General features: G+C 46.7%; 1 protein-coding gene and 1 pseudogene across 4 annotated transcripts in view; both read left to right on the top strand.

Annotated features, from left to right (window-relative positions):
- Positions 1-8,207, top strand: part of ADAP2 (ArfGAP with dual PH domains 2) — a 34,645-nt gene extending 26,438 nt beyond the window's left edge. For 2 of the 4 annotated variants that reach the window (XM_049637899.1, XM_049637897.1), the window contains 3 exons: positions 659-736; positions 1,388-1,616; positions 2,842-3,808. In XM_049637899.1, the coding sequence (XP_049493856.1) occupies positions 659-736; positions 1,388-1,616; positions 2,842-2,876 (342 nt within the window). In that variant the 3' untranslated portion in view covers positions 2,877-3,808. Of the gene's footprint in view, positions 1-658; positions 737-1,387; positions 1,617-2,075; positions 2,079-2,790; positions 3,810-7,499 lie in introns of those variants that run through there. The other 2 variants (XM_049637900.1, XM_049637898.1) reach the window with 2 other exon arrangements.
- Positions 5,991-8,207, top strand: LOC125927499 (60S ribosomal protein L13a-like; annotated as a pseudogene).
- Positions 8,208-9,716: the final 1,509 nt, after the last annotated feature.

Below are 9,716 nucleotides of genomic sequence, written 5' to 3'. Positions count from 1 at the left end.
AGGGGAGGAAGGGGGGAAGGGAGGAGGAGAAGGGAAAGCAGAGGGAGCCCCCCTAAAACAAAACAAAACAAAACAAAACAAAACAAAACAAAACAAGACAAAACAAACTCCCAAAGCAGCAGCAACTCAATGCTTTTTGATTTTTTAAAGGTGTACTATGTTGACCAGATGGTTGTCAAGACTGCGGTGGAAGGGGTTAGGCAATCAGTGTGAAAGAAAGCCCCTGGGCAGCTTAACAAGGACTGGAAGGGTTGCACATTGTGTTTTCTGCCTTCACCAGCCAATGGCACAGCCAGTCCGCGGTGATTCTTGCCGGGGGCTTTCTTTCCCCTGACCTCGGTTGCAATTCCGCCAAGGCCAGCGCTTTCAGCATTGCTGAGCAGTGACTACTTTTGATTTCCCCAGCTTCCTTTTTCTGAGACTTCTTGTCCACAACCTGAGAAGGAGGAGGGCGCCTCTTCCTACCCACAGCAGCACCCAGAGGCACGGGGCGCAGCTGGCAGGGGGTGAGAGGGTGGGCAGAGCCTTCAGGGAGGAGCCCTGGGATGTCTGAGGGGGAGGGGACTGGCCAGCTCCCGAGGTGTAGCCCAGGCCGGCTCTCTGACCTCTTTGCTCCCCCCACTCGGCTGACCCTGGTATGAGGTTCCCTCTTTTGCAGCAGAGAGAACCTTTCAAGAAAAGGTGGTTTGCCCTGGATCCCCAGGAGCGGAGGCTGCTCTATTACAAGAACCCACTGGTAAGAGCCACTGCCGGCCCCTCTCCAATGCACCCCCAAGCAGAGGAGGGGTCAGTACTAGCTGGGGACCGTGGGGGAAGCTACAGGGCTGGAGAAGCCTAGAGAGGGACACACCTCCACCTTTGCTTGCCTCCAAGTCATCTCCCAGGCGTGGAGCTATTCTCTCGCGCCTTACTGGAAGTCGTGTATCCTAAATGCTGCCAATGCAGCTAAATAGGTCATTTCTCATCCTCCAGTTTCCAGTGCTCACTTGTCACCAGGAGGCTAGTGGTTAGGACTGTGGGCTTTAGAACTTTCAGCCCTGCCACTTAGTGGTATGCCTTGGGCAGAGCACTTAAATCTCTGTGCCTCAGTTTCTTCCTCAGAGGTTGCCATGAGGATTATATGAGTTACTTAAGGTAAACCGCTTGAAATCTTGGGGCATATAAGGTGCCCATAAATGTCAAGTATTATTTTAACAGATCACATGTGTGATTTATGTTTTTTTTACCCTTTCACATTCTGGGTCCCACCAAACAGAATCCCCAGCAGAGACCCCTGCCATGCACATAAAACACCTCTTTCTAAAATAGAGCTGGGGGGATGGCAGGGCTGCAGGTGTCCCTCTGCCCCAGGTGTGGCCTCTGATGACCACACGTCTTCTATTTCCAGGATGCCTTTGAACAGGGCCAGGTTTTTCTTGGGAGCAACGAGCAGGGGTATGATGTATATGAAGACCTGCCCAAGGGTATCCGAGGGAACCGCTGGAAAGCTGGCCTCACCATCATCACCCCTGAGCGGAGGTTCGTCTTCACCTGCCCCAGCGAGAAGGAGCAGCGGGAATGGCTGGAGAGCTTTCAGGATGTCCTCTCCCGCCCCCTGACGCCCCTCAACCTCCTCGGTAAGACACACGCATGGCCTGGGGTTGGTCCTTTTGGCCAAAGGCAGAAAGGGGCCTCGTGGGGTTCAGCCGTGAGTCCTGAAGCCGAGGTCATGGCTTTTCCCATTTTCTTCTCTTCCCGTCAAAGAAAAGTACAGACAGTGCACATTATTATCAGAAAGCCCTCTCCGTCTGTGCAAATTCCTCTGTGGGGAGCCCTATCCCAGAACCGCTGTGTCCAGGAACCAGCAGCTTCTCTCTCTGTCCACCCTCCCCCACCCCTCCCAGTCCCTCTCCTCCTGAGAAAACCCTGGCCTATTATTATTAGCTAAGGTCACACCCACTGGGCAGCCCCCTCCCCTAGTCTTGGGTTCCTCCCTACCCACAGAGGGAAGGCTATTTTTAGCACCCTTCTTTTCTCTGGATCCTCCCTTCTGTCTGCTTCTCTCCTCCTCCCCTTCACCCCAGATGTGTTAGAAGTAGGTTTCTTTGTGGCTGACAGCTCTGTGAAAAACGGGAAGACATTCTGAGTTAGGGCAGGAAACTTCTGGCCCAGGGCCTGGTTTGGGGGCACCAGGGAGAACTTCTGTGTTTGGAAAAGTACAGAGTGAGTGAGTGGGTGACCCCACACGAGCACTTAGGAGAAACCCTTGTGCCCTTTGAATCTGACCAGTATAAAACACACACTCTTTTCACTTTCCAAAATCTTTTTTTTTTATGTTTATTTTTTATTTTTGAGAGGGAGACAGAGACAGAGGCAGAGAGCACACACAAGCAGGGGAGGGGCAGAGAGTGAGAAAGGGAGACACGGAACCTGAAGCAGGCTCCAGGCTCTGAGCTGTCAGCACAGAGCCTGATGCGGGGCTCGAACCCACGGATTGTGAGTTCATGACCTGAGCCAAAGTCTGGCGCTTAACCGGCTAAGCCACCCGGGCGCCCCTTCACTTTCCAAAATCTTAAAACCAAGAGCCTAAGAAGTGGACTTGGAAGTTGTTGGCGAAGGGCATCAGCTGGTGCTTCCTTTTCTCCATGGGCCTGTGTGTCTGAGTCTCGAAGTTTCTGTGTCTCTCACTCTCTGCTTTTCTCTCCTTCTCTGGTGTGTGTGTCCCCTCTGTCTCGCACCCTTTTGGTCGGTTTTTCATTCTTGTTCGCTGTCATTGTGCTCTGTCCCCTCGCTGTCCCTTCTCTCCGGTAGGACTGCATTGCCGTGGTTATCGGCTCAGCTCTGTTCTTGTTCCTCTGGCAGCTGCATCAACAGAGGGCAGCCACGGCCGCAGGTGACCCATTAGCTGAGGAGCTGGCCACTGGTCACCCGGAGCTTGTGGTGGGAAGGACAAGTTCTCACCTTGGCCTTGGTTGCCCAGCTGGAGGGCCCCATAGGCAACAGCCATCGCTGGCCATGAACTCTGCCAAGACTGAAGCTTTGGCCTTTACCTGTTGGCTCCCCAGGCCTTCCCACTGCCCAGCCCTGGGGGTCTTGGGGCTCTGGCACATGTCCTCAAGGCCCAGGACATCTGAAATGAAGGCACCGCAATGGAAAGCCACCCACCGTGTCATGCAAGTGGCATTTTTGCTCAAAGAGAAAAAAAGTTTAATCTGGATCTAACCATGAGGTACTAATCAGACAAATTCACATTAGAGACATTTTCTGAAACAGCTGGCCTGGACTCTTCAAAAGTGTCAGTATCATGAAAGATAAAGTAATGAGGAAAGGGTTCTAGATTTAAAAAGACTAAGGAGGCAAGAAAATGCAATTCATGATTCTTGACTGGATCCTGGATTTTTATGATTTATTTTTTTAAAGATTTTTATTTGTAAGTAATCTCTACACCCAACGTGGGGTTCGAACTTACAACCCCGAGATCGGGAGTCGCACACTCTCCTGGCTGAGCCAGCCAGGCTCCCCTGGATCCTGGATTTTTACAAAGCAGCTATAAAAGACATAATGGAGGTAACTGGGGAAGTTTGAACATGGATGTATACTAGCCAAGAGTGTTGTAAAACTGATAATTATGTTGTATTTGTGTAGATTGTTCTTGTTCTTCAGGGATACGTGCTGAAGTGTTCAGGGGTAAAGTGTAATAATTTTTAGTCTACAACTGTCTCTGAAATGGTTTGGCAAAGAATAAGTGTATGTGTACATGTATATATAGAGTATCGACATATATATATATATGTATATATATAGTGTATATACACTATATATATACATATATATATATAGGGTGTGTGTGTGTGTGTGTATATATATATATATATATATATATATATATATATATATAAAAGATAGGAAATATATATACAGGGAAAGAGCTAGAGAAAGCGAGCCACTGTGCAACATGTTAGTAGCTGATGAATCCAGGTGAAGTATAGATGAGTCTCTATTGTCCTTTTTGTGCAAACTTTCTAGAGATTCAAAAGTGTTCAAACTTAAAAGTTGGAAGTGGGGGAAACTTTTAAAGAGACCATCCACTTCTCACTCTTCGAAAGCACTGTTTTTTCTACATGAATCAAAAATGTCCGTGGGAAAGTCCCATCTTTGTGCACATCTGAGAAGAAATTAAAACCCAGATTAATAAACAGAACAAAACAAAACTTTCTGGGAAGAAAGAAGCAAGCCAAGGAGAACCCCACTGGACCCCAGGGCAGAGAGAGAGCCATCCAGTCGGCGTGCCAGCTCTGGCTTTGCCACTAACTTGAGATTGTTGGACACCTCACTTTCCTACCTATGTACCTTGGTTTTTCGCTTTCAAATGAGGAAGTTGTACTAACTATTGAAATGCAATGCAAGCAACGCATACTTTTGAGCAGCCCCCTCCCCCTCCCCGCGCTCACCCTGTGTTGCACGCTCCCACAGCAGCCTGTATCTTCCCTCCTGGACACGCGTCCCAGTGTCCCACCCTGTGTACGGGTTGCCTTCCAGAAGCCTGTAATCTGGGACAGCAGGTACCATCTGGTTCCTGCCCTGTTCCCAGGTTACAGGCTTCTGGAAGGCAACTCTTACACAGGGTGGGACAATGGCACTCGTGTCCAGAAAGGAAAATACAGGCTGCTGTGGGAGCATGCAACACAGGGTTACCCCTAAGGAGGGGGAGGGGAGGGCCTCCGTCCTCTCCAGAAAGTGATGTTAAGTTGAAACCTTAAAAATATTTAGACGTTAGTCAAAGGGAAGAGGGTGAGGAAAACGCTCGTCTGAGGGAAGAAAATGTTCAAAGGCCCTTAGATGGCAAAGAGGAACCGAAAGAAACTTGGAAAGGCTGAAATGTTGGAGAAATAGATCACCGAGGTCCCAGCTCTATGATTCTTTGTCCTTCAGGTGACGTGCAGAAAGACACTTAGTGTTCTCTCTTCATTTTGGTGGAGACCCAGAGGGCTGGGAGCGTCTTATTCTCTGCTTTTTGTGGGAGTTTCCTATGGATCCCCCAGAGGGCTAGCAAAGTTATTGGAGTGTCTTTGTTGAGGCTTCCTGACAGCCCAGACATGATGTGGGTGCTCCCTCTTCTGGCTCCTAAAGCACCTTGAAAATGTCTGTTTAAACACCTGCTGGGTTGTATGTTAAGGGTCTTCTTTTTTTTTTTTTTTTTTTTTTTTTTTTTTTTTAAATTACCCGTGAGCTCTGTCTAGAGAGGAAGAAAGAAATACACAGGCAGTAACACAGCTAGCTACCTGGCGTTAAGAAGGAAAGTCACATGATCAGACTTGAAATTGAGGAAAACAACACAGCAGCGTAGCATAGGAGTAGGAAGCAAAGAGACCAATTGGGAAGCCACTGCAGTAATCACAAGCATCATTGTAATGTGTAATTGTGGGCCTGCACCCCAGCTCTCCTTCCCATCTCTTCTTTCCTAAACCTCCTTCTCTTGTCCAGAAAAGAAAGCCATACCTCTTACCCACCTTAAACCTTACTGGAGTACATTGCTTGAAGGCATAAAAATCACTGGGATGCCAAATAAAGAAACCATTTGGGGGCGCCTGGTGTGGCTCAGTCGGTTGAACATCCGACTTCGGCTCAGGTCATGATCTCATGGCTCCATGAGTTCGAGCCCCGCGTCAGGCTCTGTGCTGACAGCTCAGAGCCTGAAGCCTGCTTCAGGTTCTGTGTCTCCTTCTCTCTCTGCCCCTCCCCTGCTCACGCTTTGTCTCACTCTGTTTCTCAAAAATAAATAAATGTAAAAAAAAAAAAAATTTTAAGAAACCATTTGAAAGAGTGACAAGCCTTTTTTTTTTTACATTTTATTTTTTTACATTGACATTTCTTTTGTATTGTCCTACAAATGTTGACATATATATATATATATATATATATATATATAGCCTCATACCACCCCATTCAGAATAAAGAATGGTTACATCACCTTAAAAACTCCCTAGTGTACCTCTTTCTAGACACACCCTTCCCCTGCCCCCTGGCAACCACTGCTCTGTTCTTCATCAGTCCAGATTTATATTTTTGGAGATGTCATATAAATGGCATCATTCATATGTAATTTTTTTTACATCATATGTGATTTTTGAGACTGGCTTCTTTCATATAACGTCTCTGAGATTCATCCAAGTCATTGCAGGTATCAACAATTCTTCCCCGTTGTTGCTGAGTAGTATTGCATTGGATGGACGTACCACAGTTTGTTTACTCAATGGAATAGTACTCAGCAATAAAAAGGAGTGAATTGTGGATACACACAACAATATTGGAATGAAACTGCCAGATCATGTGGTGGATGTATGTTTACCTTTATAACAAACTGTCAAACTGTTTTCCAGAGCGGGCCATTTCACATTTCCGGTAGCAACGTATGAGAGTTCTAGTTACTCTGCCCAGAAGTCCAATGGTCTGTTGTGCCACAGAACCAGGCAGAGAGTTCCAGTCATTCTGTATCTTCACCAGCACTTGGTATTGTCAGTATTCTTAATTTTAGTAGTTTCAGTAGATATATAGTGTTATCTCCATGGTTTTCATTTGCGTTTCTCTAGCGGTTGATGATGCTGAACATCTTTTCATGTGCTTATCGGCCAACCTTATATCTTTGGAGAAGTGACTGTGCCTATGTCTCATTTTTCAAAAATTTTGTTTTTTTGGGGCGCCTGGGTGGCTTGGTCGGTTGAATGTCCGACTTTGGCTCAGGTCATGATCTCACAGTCCGTGAGTTCGAGCCCCGCGTCGGGCTCTGTGCTGACAGCTCAGAGCCTGGAGCCTGTTTCAGATTCTGTGTCTCCCTCTCTCTGTGACCCTCCCCCGTTCATTCTCTGTCTCTGTCTCAAAAGTAAATAAAAACGTTAAAAAAAATTTTTTTTAAATTTTGTTTTTTTATTTTTAAGAGAGAGAGAGAGACAGAAAGAGAGAGGGAGAGGGAGGGGCAGAGAGAAGGGAGACAGAGGATTCCAAGCGGGTCTGCGCTGACAGCAGAGAGCCTGGTGTGAGGCTTGAACTCATGAACTGGGAGATCATGATCTGAGCCAAAGTCTGACACTTAACTGACTGAGCCACCTGGGCACCCCCAAATCTCATTTTTTAATTGCATCATTTCTTTATTGTTTTGAAAGTTCTTTTTTGTTTTAATTTTTAAATTTAGAGGGCGTGCCTGTGAGTGGGGCAGGGGCAGAGAGAGAAAGATTGCTCAGCAGGCTCCATGCCCAGCGTGAAGCCCATGGTGGAGCTTGATCCCACTACTCTGGGATCATGACCTGAGCTGAAATCAAGAGTTGAATGCTCAACTGAATGAGCCACCCAGGCACCCCAGGGGTACTTTATACTTTCTTGATGCTAGTCCTTTGACAAACATGGGATGTGCAAATATTTTCCCCCAATCTGTTAACAGTTTTTCCCCATTCTCTTAACAGTGCCAGTGAAGGCTTCTTAAGGCATTGAGGTCAGGGTTTACGACTTCCTTTGTTTTTTTGCAGATTTTTGTTGGTGACAAAGTTTGGCATTAAAAATGGGGTGTTTTCCCCAGGCAGCTGCTTAAGATGGAGGAGGGGCAGGTCCTGGTGCTCAATGGCCGGGGCCATCCCCTGGGCCACCTGGAAGCCACTGTGTCTAAACAGGTGCTGCTGGGCTGGAAGGTTGTAGTGGTGTGCTATGAGGGCATCGGCACTTCTGGAAATTTCTACAAAAACATAAAGTACCTGGCTTTCCTCCACAAGCCGCTGAGCCTCAACCCATCCCGTGGCCCATCCCCAGAGCCCAGCTGCATCTTCTGGAGGACAGTGTAAGGCACGCTGCCCCACAGGACCATAGGAGGCCAGGCTTCCCTGGACCGCCTCAATGTGTTTGATGGGATCTTGCCACTCTATGACAAGAAAAAGGGGATGGTGGTTCCCGGTGTCCTCAAGGTTGTGCGTCTGAAGCCTACACGAACATTTCCTTACCTGAGCACCTGGCTCACGAGGTGGGCTGGAAGTACCAGGCTGTAACAGCCACCCTGGAGGAGAAGAGGAAGGAGAAGTCCAAGATCCATTACGGGAAGAAAAAGCATCTCATGAGGCTACAGAAACAGGCCAAAAACAATGTGAAGAAGACCGACAAATACACAGAAGTCCTCAAGGCCCACGGACTCCTGGTCTGAGCCCAATGAAATTGTTTATTCCTCAATAAATAAGGGAGGGAAGGAATGAATGAATACACAAACAAATAAATATTAAAATAGGGTGCTTGGGCTTATATTTGGATATTTTGAATTCACATAAAGTAGAGTGGAAATAAGGATGATGTACATTTAACGACTTCTTCCCCTGACAAAATATACTTTGTCCCTGAAGGAATCCAGTAAGGGCAAAGCACTGATAGATGTTAATGGCAGTCATACTGCCATTTCGTCCAGTGCACAAATTCAGGAACTTGTCCTTTCCCATCTTTCTTAATATTAGAACCCAGTGTCACAGTGATGTGGATTAGCACATCTGTTTGAATTTAACAATGATGTCAGACTCTCCGACAGAAAATGAGCCTTGTTCATGGGTCTTTACATCTAGGGCTGACTACCCACCCCTACCCCTTTTCTGGTAACCATTGCATGTTTTTGCATGTAACTTTTAGGAAGTGTCCAAGAAGATGTTTGAAGAGCATTGGTTAATCTGCTCTTTCAAGAAACTTAGGTGTCTCGTAGAGAAGAGGAGGAGAGGTGGCTAGAGGATGCTTCTCTCAAAGATTTTATTTAATGAAAAAAAATTTTTTGAACGTTTATTTATTTTTGAGAGACAGAAGAGAAAGAGAGAGTGCGAGCGAGGAAAGGACAGAGAATGGGAGACACGGAATCCAAAGCAGGCTGCAGGCTCTGAGCTGTCAGCATAGAGCCTGAACCGGGGCTTGAATCCACGAACCGTGAGATCATGACCTGAGCCGAAGGCGGGCGTTTAACCTACTGAGCTACCCAGGTGCCCCTTCAAAAATTTTATTTTTTAAGATGGAAAATTTGAGCATGTGTCTTTGGTATTGTGTCTATATTTCAGAAAAGATGGGCATGGAGGAGCTGAGTTTACTACAAATGAGGAAACCATGGAACACAATCCAGGCAATAATATATCAACCAGGATAGGCTAAGTAAAGCTGCCCCACTAAATCTCAGTAAGCTTAACGTATGCCAAGTTTATTTTCCTCCTTTACTGCATGTTCTAGTATGGGTCTGCAGGGGGTCTGCTCATCTTGGACACTCAGAGACCCAGGTCACCAATTGATGGGCTCATTTTCACAGTCAGGGCATTTGGCAGAAAGGGATACAATGACTTCCTAGCTCTTTAAGCTAATGGAAAAGTAACAAGTACTCTGCATGTTTCAAGTGGGTCAGAGAAGTGTTAATCCCAGCAGGTGCTGGAAAGAGCTGGAAACTTCCATGAGTGGCCTAGTACGTAGTTCTATTGACTACTACTTGTCACTTCCGGTACAGGAAATAGCCACAAATTTGTATTATCTCGTACCTACTTTGGGACCTGGCGAGATGGGGTGAGGTAAAATATGAGACACTGTTAGCTCATTTCAACAAATCAGAGATGGGGGTTCTGGTCTCTGGCACTCAATCATTGCCGTGTAAACCTGAAAGTTCCTTTGTGTTTGGGGGAGGATTTGATGCTCTTCCAGCTCCAACGTCTTCTTGTTGCAATGAGCCTGGAACTGGAATAAGAGGA

Source organism: Panthera uncia, chromosome E1, assembly GCF_023721935.1.
Source record: "Panthera uncia isolate 11264 chromosome E1, Puncia_PCG_1.0, whole genome shotgun sequence".
Classification (NCBI taxonomy): Eukaryota; Metazoa; Chordata; class Mammalia; order Carnivora; family Felidae; genus Panthera; species Panthera uncia.
The sequence above is the reverse complement of the archived record's forward strand: the minus strand, read 5'-3'. Positions and strand labels throughout refer to the sequence as shown.